The sequence below is a fragment of the Centropristis striata genome, chromosome 21 (assembly GCF_030273125.1).
Source record: "Centropristis striata isolate RG_2023a ecotype Rhode Island chromosome 21, C.striata_1.0, whole genome shotgun sequence".
In the NCBI taxonomy this organism is placed as follows: domain Eukaryota; kingdom Metazoa; phylum Chordata; class Actinopteri; order Perciformes; family Serranidae; genus Centropristis; species Centropristis striata.
In genome coordinates, this window is record NC_081537.1 from 19,666,603 (window position 1) to 19,680,458 (window position 13,856).

Below are 13,856 nucleotides of genomic sequence, written 5' to 3' on the forward strand. Positions count from 1 at the left end.
TCCTGCAGTTACGTTTCTCCTTGTTGTGTTTGATCTTTTGACCTCATGCACATTGCACACAAATCCGCAAACAGATAAATGATGCCAACTAGCTCTCATACGTTCTCATTCTTTGCAGTATATTTGTTTCTATTGTGCACATATTAGTTCACATCTGTACAATGACACTTTAGTTAAGATTGCCTTTAAGTTCTTCTAATTTCTGTTCCTCTGAGTTACCAGTGCTGAAGGTGTTGCTGCATGTTGTCAGGTCAAACCAAATCATGCCTCACTTAAAGTAGATCTTATGAGGAAGTGGCCAATCGGACTGTACCAATATCAAGGTGGGGGGTTTCTCTTTTTTAGAAATAGACATTTTGCTTATTTCTTTAGAGTATATAAGTTGTTTGCTGCTTTTGTTTGGGTAGTTGCTTAAATATGAATTACTAAATGGCTGAATGTGCTGTTTTGTTGTTATTTGTGGTTTACATGGTATTGTTTGTCTTTGTGTTACCTCTTTGTTTCAAAAATGGTCTGATCTGCCATTGAAGAGCTGTAATTGTTGCTTGGTGGCCATAGGGCCTCAAGAAGTTTCTTCATTAATTTTCTAACGTGTATATAGTGTTAAAACTATGTTTATTTTGATGCTTTTTTAAATAATCATATTTATCCTTTTTGATTGTTTATACGATTGTGCAGATGGAGGTCATTTATATGGTTCTAATAATATTGTTCTTTCTCTGTGTGTTTTACAGATATGATATTATAATAATAATAATAATAATAATAATAATAATAATAATAATAATACAAAGCACATTGTCTACAATTATTATTAGGTTAAAAAATATAACATTTGCCAGATTTAGACCTTGTATCCTGCAAAGACGGATACTTTTGTTGGATACAGAAATAAATTCAGATAAAGACAACTTTCATTAACATGAGAAGAAGAAAGAATTTCTGTAAAGGGGAACTTTATTGCATAAATACATTCTTTAAAGAGTGCAGAGTGTTCATCTGTTTCTATTCACACAGGCCTCATGTTAGCTCACAGTATGCAAAATCATAGTAAGACTCAATCATAGCTGGGGATGAAGGGATTAGAAAGCACAAAGTCAGTTTAAATCTTTTCTGTTCATTTCATTTCCATTAAAGTACATTTTAACATGTGTTCCTTGGAGCCTCAGCAGTTCTAAGTGTTTATGCAGTCAGTGTACGTGGTGTAAGTTATGAGCTGTGAAATGCTCTCATGTATACACTCATGTGTGAGGCTGTATCCTTCATGTGCGTGTGTTTATGTGTGTTCACAGGTCGTCTGTCTCTCCGTCGAAGGGCATGTTGTCCAGCTCCATGTGGAGGTTTGAGTTGTCCTCGCTGCAGACCCAGCCGATGGGCGTGCGGTTGAACGAGGGGCGTGAGCGGATGTCAGCCTGCAGGCTCGGCAGGGGCTCCACGTCCTCGGAGGCGTCGTTGAACTCCGGGAGCTCGAAGGTCAACATCTTGGGCACCTTGTCGAAGCCGCCAAATGGCAGCGCCGTCCTGGAGAGAGAGGAGGAGGAGATAGGAACGCCAGGATGAGCTTCTCTTGCAAGAACATAACATCAACATGCTGTATGTAATTAAATGTTCTACAAATCAGGACAAGATAAAGCCTGACATAAGGTGCGTTTCCATGAGGTACTTTTCCCTTTAGTAAGCTGCTATGGGTGTGGCTTGGGAGAGATGATTCGCCAAAGATCCACCCAACTTCACCGGTTAGCGGCCCAGGTAGTGACTTTCTGAGCCGCTACTAACTAGTCACTGCTGACTGGATACGGTTGAGGCAGCGACTTTGCGCATGTGTGATTCATTTGCAGACTGGTGCAAACTGGACGCTGAGGGGTTAACTGCTCTGACTGCAGCTGGGAGAGAATGCTGCTGGAGGACTGGGCCACTTGTGATTGCTTTGGGATGGCATCTGCTAAAAAGTGTAGGAACGAGTCTCCAAAAGTCTCCAATAACACCAGAAAAAGTTGCTAGATTTTTTGCTAGTTGCTTTTTTGAGAGTCGCTAGAGGGGTCTGAATAGTCGCTAAATATTGGGATAAAGTCGCTAAGTTGGCAACACTGCTTGCCGCGTTGGTCTGTTGTCACATTTGAACTTTGTTGGTCAGCCGCTACAAAAGTACCTGTATGGGCTCAGAGACAGAGGGGAACTAACTAGTGGGCGTAGTCAAAACAGTCAGCCGCTTTCCAAAAAGTACTCAGTCAAAACACGTCTATAAAGTGGATTTCCTATGTTAAACATTGTTTTCTGGTTGCATGGGTGGTTTATTGAACAAATATTACTAGTAGCTGTAGTGGTCATTATGAGATAGTGATTTGTTTGTTAGTGTGTACCTGTTGAAGCTCTTGTACAGGGGCAGGTCTTGGTGCAGGTAGATGGGTCCCGGCATGGAGGCCTTCATGGTGGCTGTCAGCTCCTCATTGCCCTTCATGGCCCGCTCCCACGGGGAGACGTAGGTGCGTGTATACTCCTTCCTTCTCCTCTCCTTCTCCGCCTGCAAATCCACCAAATTCTCCTCCACTGAGACACACAGGGCCATTAAAAGGGAGATTAAACTCATAATCTTCACAGAAAGAGATACTGAGAAAATATAAGATCTGTGAACACACCTTCCTCCTTTGGCATCTCAGGCTTCGGAGGGACGGGGGGAGGGCACATCAGCAGGTTCTCAAGGTTCAGCTGGAAGACAAAATAAGGAAAGCTATAATCTGATCAGTACACACACAGCCTGTCCACAGACACACACACAGCCTGTCTCTTCTTCTCTCTTACCTGGTTCTCGTTGGTCACAATGAACTTTTCAACTCTCTGCTGCCTCTTCCTGAACATCTTGGAGCCCTTGTTGGAGTTTAAGGAGAGCTCCTCCAGCATCACGTCCTTGGGCGTCTTGATCTTCGTGCCCAGGTCGAGCTCAGCGCCCTCGGGGTCTGACTCATCATCTGACAGGAGGAGGGAGGACAAGATGAAGGGACTAAATATGGAACTGCAGGTGGGTGCAGGCGGAGAAAATGTAGGGGTAGAAATTGCTGTGGTTTAACCCCTTTGCAACAAGATATAAATTGCATGATATAAAAAGCTGCATTTTATTATTGAATGGTAGTGGTAATCGTTTGATCTAAAATATATTGATAATTATATTATATTATATTATATTATATTATATTATATTATATTATATTATATTATATTATATTATATTATATTATACTATATTATATTATATGGATTTGTAATTATTTCTGTGTTTTTGAAAATGTAAAATGTGAAATAATTAATTTTATTAAATAAGAGAAAATAACAAGAAAGAAAGAAAGAGACATTTACAAATGTTTTTTAAAATGTAAAATAAGTGACATTATTTATTTAAATAAGAGAAAAGAACAAGAAAGAAAGAAAGAAAGAAAGAAAGAAAGCAGTATGCAATTATATTGCCACATTTTTGTTGTGCAATTTTCTGTTTATTAGTCAGTGGGAAATGTAAAAACAGTTTTTAATTGAAATTTGGTTGAAAATTATGTGATTTAAATGTTAAGTTTTTGGTGCAAATTAAAAAAATTTTAAAGGAATATTTCAGCATTTTTTAAAACATGGGAGCTTTAAAGTCTTGGCGGAAGTAGAATGCACTCTCTGAGCTGGGCTTTCTCTTATTATCTAAATCCATTTGGTAAATTCAAAGATGGGTTCCTCTATATATGTGATATTAAATGACGGATGTATAAGACTGTAAAGGATGTGTTTTTATCCTCCGGCTTCTGTTTTCTGATGATTTACAGTTGAAACCTGTTGCACGGCGTTGGAGGGTGTGTATGTGTGTGTGTGTGTGTGTGTGTGTGTGTGTGTGTGTGTGTGTGTGTGTGTGTGTGTGTGTGTGTGTGTGTAACCAGGGGAGTTGTAGGGGTTACTAGGCCAAAGCAATATGGAAGAAAAGCGTGCACTGGGGAATGTCACGGCAGGTTTTCTGGTAGAGCAGTTTATGGAGGGAAATCCTTATAACACACGGCCTCCCTCCCTCTCTCTCTTTCTCTTTCTCTCTCTCTCTTTCTCTCCTCTTCTCTCACAGTGATGGAGAGATCTGATGGATTTTACTGCTCCACAGAGCTCCTCATAAAACACTCTTCTCATCCACCACATACACTCTGATATCACTCATAACACCTGGAGTCCAGCCATAAACCAACACACACACACACACGCACGAACACATCTATAAAGCGGGGAGTTGGCATTGCAATGCTGCAGAGAGCTGTTAGCGGTACCTCGTAAATCAGACTTGTGCAAGTGGGTGTGTGTTAAGTGTGTGTGTGTGTGTGTGTGTGTGTGTGTGTGTGTGTGTGTGTGTATGTGTGTGTGTGTGAGAGAGAGAGAGAGAGAGAGAGAGAGAGAGAATAATTGAGGCTGCTGAGCAGAGTGAACTCTCCCATGGGGATATTGATTAGAGTGTTAATTCAGAAGAATGTGAAACTGGAGCTGGCTGCTGACTCGGAAGAAATTGGACAGACTGACAGAGGCAGGAGGTGGACAGACGGACAGCATACAGGCATGGGACAAATGTCAGAGCGACACAGTGGCGGGGATGATGGACGGATGAGTGGGCATTAACTGGAGAAAAATAAGGGATAAGCAGGGTAAGCTCCTGACTGACTGAAAACAAACTGGTAGAGATGCAGATGTGGCTGCAGATGTGACAGCAGAAGGAGAGGAAACGAAAACAGCAAAGGACACAAATGGGGAAAGACATGAACAGATTGTTGAATGACAGATATAAGCATGTGCACAGACACTCAGAGCATGCTCAGATTGCAGATTGCATGCTCAGGGATTGCGTGAGAATATATTGTGGTTGATCATATATTATGCAACAAGTAAAGGATGGAAACACAACATTTTCAAATAAGACTACAGACATGCTTGCAGTGATTTTGAGCTAAATGCTAACATGTCCAAGATAAACAGGTATCATTTTTATATTATATTGTATAAAATATCGATTTAAAATTATATTATATTATATTATATTATATTATATTATATTATATTATATTATATTATATTATATTATATTATGTTGTGTTATGTTATGTTATGTTATGTTATGTTATGTTATGTTATGTTATGTTATGTTATGTTATGTTATATTATATTATTATGGATTTGTCTTTTTTCATTTTTAATAGAAGAGGATATTTCAACATAAAAAATAAATTAAATTAATTAGTTGATTTAAGAAAGAAAGAGCACTTCAAACAAATTAAAACATTAATTACATAAGAGAAAATAACAAGGAAGAAAGAAAACAATTCAAATAGATACAAGGTAGATACAAGATACAAAAAATAAAACAAATTAATAAATACATTTAATTAAATAAGAGAAAGGACAACAAGAAAAGAAAGAGGGGAAAAGGCATTTACAAACCAATTTAAAATAAGTTAAATACTTAATTTATTTTAATTTGAGAAAATAAAAACAAGAAAAATAATGTCCGTTACAGTGCATTTGAACATAACAATACCATTTTCTTGCAGTCATTCATTCCATTGTGAAAATCTGTTTCAACCAGTCTGAGTTACAGTTTGTGGTTTTAAATCCTTCTAGGTCACAGTTACCATTTTTCAGCTATCAATAAAAGTATCTGCAGTATCTGTCCCATCTATATTGGATTATATATGCAGCATTTTCAACGTTTTCCACAAGTTGAATTCATTTTAGGCGCCTGAAACAAAAATGATGGGAGCAGAATCACCGTCTGGTATTTTGTGTTGCCTCCAATGGTGACAGATTTGTGGCTGCTCTGCCATCTGATAATGACCCACAACCCTCCAGGAGATGCCGCATGCATGTTAGATATTGTGTTACCGCTTGGAAGCTAGTGTGTGTGTGCATGTGTGCGTGTGTGCGCTTGTGTGTGTGTGTTGTTATTTCTTTGTATCACAAGACCACATGCAACGATTTACACCCAGCCAGTTCAGTTTACACACATGGACTATGCAGATTGCAGACACCACGGAGTGAAACTTACAAATGGATTTGACATTTACTGGGCCGGATAATCAGATCACAGGGGAGATAGAGGAAGGTCTTCGAGGAGTGAGCATGGAAATGACCAGCAAAATGTTTCGCCCGTATATGTGTGAACATGTGATTGATATGCTGTTTTGTGTGTGTGTGTGTGTGTGTGTGTGTGTGTGTGTGTGTGTGTGTGTGTGTGTGTGTGTGTGTGTGTGTGTGCTGTACCATTCTGGCTGACGTTGGACAGGTCAGTGATGATCTTGTTGGCCTTCTTCCTCTTGTTAGAAGGGACTTCAGTAGGGAGAGGCATGGCTAAAAGACAGAACACAGAAATAATGACTTTATAGTAATAATTATCAGCACCATTTACCATTTATAGACAATGATTTAAGTCTGAAAATATACTTAAAACATGTATTTTATTAATATTATCTACTGAGTAGCCTCTCTGGACCTTTTAACTGTATCTCACAGCCTTAAATGTCACTTTCAAGTTCAAGAATGTGAAAGAAAACGTGAAATTTTAAAGACAATAAATAGCTCAGAATATATATCATAAATATGTCAATTTTCTTTTTTTAGAATAACCAGGGCTACACTTTTTTTTTTAAATTGATCTATTCTTTTAATTATTATTATTATTATTATTATTATTTTATTTTTTATTTTTTTAATTTGTTGGGGAACAGTTTGAATTGTATAATATAACTTTTAAATGTACATTTTTTTGTGTATTAAGAATTCAATAAAGATACATGTTTAAAAAGGGGGAAAAAAGGACCAGGGCTTCACTTAAATTTAAAATGTATCTATTTTTTATTCTATTTTTTTATTCATTGTTGGGAGGAACAGTTTGTATTTTATTTTAAAAAAAATTAAATGTATCAAATTTCTTATTCATTATTATTTTTTAATTATAACTTTTTATAACTTTTTTTTGTTCAGGGGAAGTTTGTATTTTATGTTTTTTTAAACTTTCACCTTCACCAGAAATTAAAAAAGTTTCTCTTAAACCAAGCTAAACCAACCAAGAATAATCACCTGACCTTCACCAGCATGTTTGTCTTTCAGCTAATTGTTTTGGTTTTATAATCACTGTCAACTACCTGCTCAGCACCAAACAACTGACAAAGTGAGCGACCAGCTGGTGAACATAGTGTTGCATTTAGCCGCTAAAGCTGGACACAGATATCTCCCATAGCAGTAGGTGGAGACCAAAAACAGAGCTAATGCCCAGATCACATTACATGACTGTCAAAGTCGTCACATTGGTGTAGTGTTCACACTACACAACTTGTTGTCTTGTGATCTGGAGTCTTGAAGTCGTTGTGGTTTTCACACCACATGACTGACAGGGGACAGGGGGTCACACACTGCAAGATCTTTCTCCAGGAGGAATCCCTGACAAGTATGTCTCCAATCAGTCTTCCTTGTAGTGATGCCTGTTGAAAAAGCCTGTTTCAACCCATCTTTAGTGTTTATATACACAGACGAACCGTCCCTCAACTGGTTGTCAAAAGTATCAATACTCAAAAAAGTATCGATACTAAAACGTTGTATCTGGATACGATACTCATTTTCAAAAGTATCAATACCCACAGTATACACAGTGTCAGTATACATAAGCATAGAGTTAATAAGTTTACATAAATGTTGGTGACTGAAAAGTGTTATTTTCCCAGAATGAAGCAGAGAAAAGTCGACCTGCAACCAAACAGCAACACACACAGCCGAAAATATTGTTCTAATTGTTATTGTTTATTGTATTCATTTATTTTTTTGCATTTCCTCAGACCTGAAGCTTGTTACCATAGTTGCATTTTCTTTTCGCACAACTGTTTTTTATTATAAATATTTAACCTGTGGTTCTGTTCATTTTTACATGTTGCATTTTACTTGTTAATAAAAATATTTCTGTTAAATTTTGGGGTCTTTGTCTTTATCCTTGTGGTATTGAAAATGGTATCGAGTATTAAATATTTTCCTGATTATCGGTATCGAGTTGAAAATTTTAGTATCGTGACAACTCTACCCTCAACCCGAGTCTTTGGCTCTCAATGGTTGTGGTTCCCTGACACGTCCAGATATTTCACATCAGCGAGCCTCTCTTGTGTCTTTAGACAGTTTACAGTACTCAAGTACCAATTTACTCCTGATCCAGGGCTTTTGTTGGGGAGTTTCAAAACTTTTGAACTAAGCTTAAAGAGGAAGAGTAATTATGATTTACATTCATCAGGTGATCAGTAACTCTCTGGTCAGGTCAGGCAGATATTTTGGGTGGGAACACGATATTGCAGCTCATTAGCCGTTATTCTATTAAAGTCGAAGCAACTTTTGAAACGAAATTCGAAATTTGAATTAGGGACGTTTCTATGGAGCTAGATTAGGATCAAAAGTTTTGTACTTGAAAACATAAAATCTGAAGAAATTAAAGAATTTGCAGAGTTGATATTTTGAATACGTTGGTGTATTTTTCAAAATTCAATATCAAAACTTGAAATTTCAGTTTCAGATTTTAGTATAGTTTAGTTTAGTAAGTACAAAACTTTTGACCCTGATCTAGCTCCATACATTTCCATCAACTGGTTTAGAGCGAATAAACAAAACTGCAGTGACGTAATTTGGTCAGAAGATGGCAGTGTAATGTGTTGCTGTAGGCTAATCCGTCAGTAAACGGGAGAAACAACAACAAAAAAGAAGCACCCATGAGAGAAAATGGAAAATGGATTTAACTGGGCAACTTATAATTGTTCTTTCATGTCAGAGGAAACAGATGATCAGTTATGAGAGTTAAATGTTTGCTACTTAAGAATTTATTCGGAAAAAGTGCTTCCATCTCCAGTTTAGCACATTAGCTATTTTTAGAAAAAGACCAAAACCACCTCAAGCGAGCCTTAAAACCTTTATTTTATGTTTTATCGAATTTTGGTGTTTCTATCAAGCTTTTCTTATGCAAATCTTCAAAATGCAATTTGAAATTTGTTGATGGAAACACGACAATCCAATTTAGAAATTCATGTCAGATAAAGTGGATTTATAGCACTCCCTCATTATTATCACGACCATACATTCACTTTGTGCATTTCACTTGTATTAAATTGTATTATTTAATCCTAATTTTCTATAAAAACAAATGACTTGAATTGATCTTAAACCACAAGAGAGACTTAAACAATCATTAAGAATTATTCCCCAGATGCTCAAATGTGTTTGGTCTCTCGGGGGTCTCCCACATGACAAATTTAGCAGCAGTGAAATTTGATCCAACAAATTTTCCATTAATATTTCACAAGAACATCTAAATAGATTTCCAAGATATGTTTCTGTTTGATGAAGCTGCACATCATGTCCAGAATTCAAGCTCCAGCTCCAGCAGGAACCTCGCTGGGCTCCCTAATTAACTTAAGCACACTTTATACACTGTGCATGGCCCCCCGCGTGCCCCTGAGGACACTAATTCCCGGTGGCAGCTCGTGTCTCTCTTGACTAACCACTCAAATGGGTGCCGGCAGTATGTCGCTGTCTACTGCACAGGTCGAAAGCAATTATGGAAGGCTGGAGGTGAGTCCCAGTACAAGAGAAAAAGCTGCAGGGCCCGTCTACAGGGAGACAGTTAATGTAATTGCTTTTCATCCGCTGTAATTGAAGCTCATTTCCTAGCCTGGGATTCAGTCCTGTGTGAGCTATTTTTATGTACCCATGTTCTATAACACTGTGGTGAGCGGGACGGTACGTACGTATAAATGCACCACCACACATTTGCTCTCAAATCTCTGATTAATGTGAGTCAGTGGATTAAAAAGTGGAGATTACAGGTGTTTTTTTGGTTGTTCTGGGGAAAAGTCAAGATGGAAGCCATGCTGATGGCAACAACAGGAGCGGAGAGAGGGCGTGGGTCCTGTTACCGCCCCTCTGAGTGAAGAGGCGCTCCCGTCGCCCCCATGACCGGCCGGTTTTAGCTCCTGATAAATCTCAAGGGGACAGCTGGGGAGGAAGGGCATCAGTCAGCACATTCCCAAATACACACATACATGTATACCCGCGGACTAAAAACTCCACCGGAGAGGACCACATTCCTCACCTACCACAGTGTTAGGTAGAGTGGGAACACAGGAAAGTCATCCACCAGCTGGCTGTCATGATTCAGATTTAGTTTAATTAATATTTAAATGAACTACTTACTTGATTAATTGAACATTTGCATAATAAATGTCACATTGTGCATACTGTAAAGCCTTTCTTGAGCATGTTCTGGGACTTCTAGCAAGAGAAAGAGTCAATTTTATGACATGAAGTTGAGCATCTGATTCTGATTTCCTTCATTCATTAATTCATCCAGTTACAGAGGCCTCCACAGGCCACAGGTAGGTGCTTCTCCTGCAGCCAAAATCTACTCACCACAGGAATTAAACTGAACTGTAACTGCTCCCTTGTACTTACAGAGGATCCAGAATTATTTGACCACCAACTGACCACCAGTGCCAAATAATCCACAGCCACTCAAGGCACGTGCGCGAGAGATCTCTCTGTCGATGCTGCCACACTTCATCACTTCTCTCATGTCTTACCTACAGTAAGAAACCAGGTATCCAAAGGAAGACACAGGTCCCAGAAGGTCCCAAAAAAAGGTGTGGCTCAGAGGAAGAGGAATTTATATCCCCAGGTAGATTTGTGTCCCAGAGCGTGTACTGTAGTGCCTGCCCTCCTCTTCGGCCCGGAGAGAGTGAAACCCTATCAGCAGGGCTGCTCCGGTGCTATGGACCTGGCTTCGGGGGTGGGAGGGGGGTGGGGTGAATTGAGTAGGGGGTAAAGAGGGAGGTGGGTGTGGTGTTTCCAGTTCAGGGGCTGGTAGGATGAGTGGTAATGATTTTATGGATAAACTTTACGTTTGAAAGAAAACATGACATTTTAAAAACAATAAGTAGCTCAGAATATATATAATAAATGTAATAATAAAATGTAACTTTTTTTCAGTATAACCAGGACTACACCTTTTTTAATATATCTACTCTTTAAATAGTTATTTTATTTTATTTTTTTATTTTTTGTTAGGGGGAACAGTGTATTTTATATTAATTTTGAATATTATGAAACTAAAAATAAATAATAATAATAATATGATGATGATGATGATGATTATTATTATTATTAATAATAATAATAATAATAATAATAATAATAATAATAATAATAATAATAATAAATAACCAGGGCTACACTTTTTTTTAAATGTATATATGTATTTTATATATTTTTTATTATTGTTATTATTATTATTTGATTACTTGTTTATTTTATTTTATTTCATTATTTTTATTATTTTTATTAATTATTTTGCTCAGATTGTTGTTTGTAATTCATGTGGTTTTGAATATTATAAAACTAGATGTAAAGTACTTTTAAATGTATTTTTTGTGTTTGTATTAACAACCCAATAAGGAAACATGTTAAAAAAAACTACTAATAAAAAAAGAAAAAGATGTAAAAATCAGGGCTATTTAAAAAAAAAAAAAAATTAAGAAATATTTTATAAACACTTCATCACCTTCGTTATTCAGCAGTGGTGGAAGAAACATTCAGAGCCTTTCCTTGAGTAAAAGTACTAATAACCACACTGTTTACAGTCTCCATAAAACATAACATAACACAAGAGAATAGAAAATATCTTTCCAGCAGTAACTTTCTTCCATCACTCGGTTTAATGTGCTTGAGGGCATTTATGTTCTGTTGATGTGTTTTCCTCCCCCTCTCGTCTCTTTATGGATCCTCCTCCAACTAACAAACCTTTGCAACTTCATGCCTTGTTTGTGCCCGGCAGCAATTCTACCTGTATCATTATCTGTCAGTCACAGCTCCTCGTCAGTCTCCTGCTTTTTAGATTCAACCAGTAGCCTACAAAGGGTACAAAGGCTCTTCTTTTCTCTGCTGTGTCACTATGAGTTTCAGTCGGTCAATAAACAAAGATTTGTTTAGCCAACTGGCAAAGATTGATCATCTGGAACAGTGAGAATTTCTTCAGTGGGCTGACACTGACAAGAAAATGTGTTTTAAACCGGCTATAATCTATATTTTTCTAATAACAATTTATCATATGATAATGTCAAAACATTGTGAAAGAGGTTGCTCAGAAAAACAGAGCAAACATTGGACTTTGATTCATCAAGAGGGCAGAAAACGGCTCGAAATGAATGTAGCTCCGTATCTGCTAGATGTGTGAATAAGAAACTGATTGCTAACAAGTTGAATTTTGTTATGAACATGACCTGTCAGTATGGCATCTAGTAGCTGTTAAGAAATATCAGTCAGAACAAAGACAGGAAGATTAATCCTCCTGTTACGTCAAATCGACCCATTTCAAAGTTTGAAAATCTAAAAAAAAGTTAAAAGTGTTTCTTTATAAAAAATAAAAATAAAAAAAAAATCAATGTCATGTAAATCTATTGTATTTCATATGTAGGTCTTTCCAATGTACATAAAAAAAAGTTTTAACATGCATTTTTTTAAATGAAAAACGAGTGAATTATCCTCATTGAAACATGATGTGTGAGAGGTAAAGAACACCATTGCACTAAATATTGATTGAAATGGTTAGTAATGGAGTTATTAATGAAGTATAAACGATAGGATTTTTTTTGTTTCTGACACTTTTGGATAATTAAACATGCCCCAAGCTAAATTGAGCCACAAACATTATTGCTGTTCCTGAGAAACGAACATAACAGGAGGGTTTCCATCGTGTAGAGCCAAGCCACTAGCACAGATAAAAATCACCCGTGCAGTCCTGAAATTAGACAGACAAGGTGACCGTGATAGCGATGTGTGTGCAGCTTGATCATAAATCCATCAGAGAATAAAACTCCCAGTAAAAATCTGGATGGGTATTACGAATGACCTTTTAGTAATACTTTATTGAACCAAACAGATCAGTTAATAATGAATTGGAAAACAATAAAATCCTTTTTTTCCCCAAAAAATAATAACCCAAACATGACCGATGGACATGGGAGTGAGAACTGGCGTTTCGTGACCTGGCCTTACACCCTGACCTTTGACCCTAAACCCTGGACTCAGTTGAACCAGAAGCATGGTAAGAGTAAAGAGCCTCTTTGGCAGAGCAACGGGAGGAGACAGGATGTACGATATAGCACTTCCCCTCCACTCTCAATCACATTGTAAAAAAGCCATCAGAATTAAGAGTTTAGCACCGGGGCCAAATAACTGGAGATTAACAGCTCCAAAAATAGGTGAAATGGCGCGTGTGTGTGTGTGCTTGTGTGTGTGTGTGTTTGTGTGAAATTGTGTGAGAGAGGAATTACCAGAGAAGAGGAGACACTGAATTGCAGAACTAATTTGGCAATTTGGCCAAGAGTTGAAAGAGCCACTTCAGTCATTACTATAAGTGCAGTTACAGCTTTTATGTGTTTCTAAAATCCAGTGACCTAGTTTAGAAAAATGAATCTGCTGCACGCTGGAGCTGGATTTGGTGTGTGTGTGTGTGTGTATGTGGGTGTGTTTGTGTGTGTGTGTTGTACCTTCCACTAGCACAGCAGCTAAGCTTACCAGCGGACCTGAACAGGACTAAAGTTAGCGGCTAAAGTTAGCCCCGTCTGTCACCTGATCCCAGTCAGGGGTCAGAGGTTAGATCTCTTTCTGTGGACGTGGTTGGGTTTCACAGCTCCAAGGCCATTAGGTGGCTCTCATTAAACTGTTATGTAGTTGTAGGCCAACAGTCCTACAAGGACATTTTTTACTGCAAATAATAATATTAGATATTGAGCCTCATGCTGCAACATTATCTCAAATTTCTGTAATATATGCTC

General features: G+C 37.6%; 1 protein-coding gene across 1 annotated transcript; it reads right to left on the reverse strand.

Annotated features, from left to right (window-relative positions):
- Positions 1-973: 973 nt before the first annotated feature.
- On the reverse strand, positions 974-6,346 carry myoz1b (myozenin 1b). Its single transcript, XM_059325068.1, has 5 exons — positions 6,262-6,346; positions 2,800-2,966; positions 2,637-2,706; positions 2,361-2,547; positions 974-1,521 (listed from the first exon to the last, which is right to left on the reverse strand). Exons 1-5 carry the CDS (start codon positions 6,344-6,346, stop codon positions 1,287-1,289), a joined length of 744 nt encoding a protein of 247 aa, XP_059181051.1. The 3' UTR covers positions 974-1,286.
- Positions 6,347-13,856: the final 7,510 nt, after the last annotated feature.

What these genes read in the sequence shown, in the direction of transcription:
- myoz1b (XM_059325068.1), bottom strand. Translation starts at nt 6,346, where the DNA reads ATGCCTCTCCCTACTGAAGTCCCTTCTAACAAGAGGAAGAAGGCCAAC. An exon ending in GTCCAACGTCAGCCAGAATG is followed by an intron (nt 2,967 to 6,261) that starts GTACAGCACACA and finishes TCCTCCTGTCAG; the next exon opens with ATGATGAGTCAGACCCCGAG. An exon ending in TTGTGACCAACGAGAACCAG is followed by an intron (nt 2,707 to 2,799) that starts GTAAGAGAGAAG and finishes TTTGTCTTCCAG; the next exon opens with CTGAACCTTGAGAACCTGCT.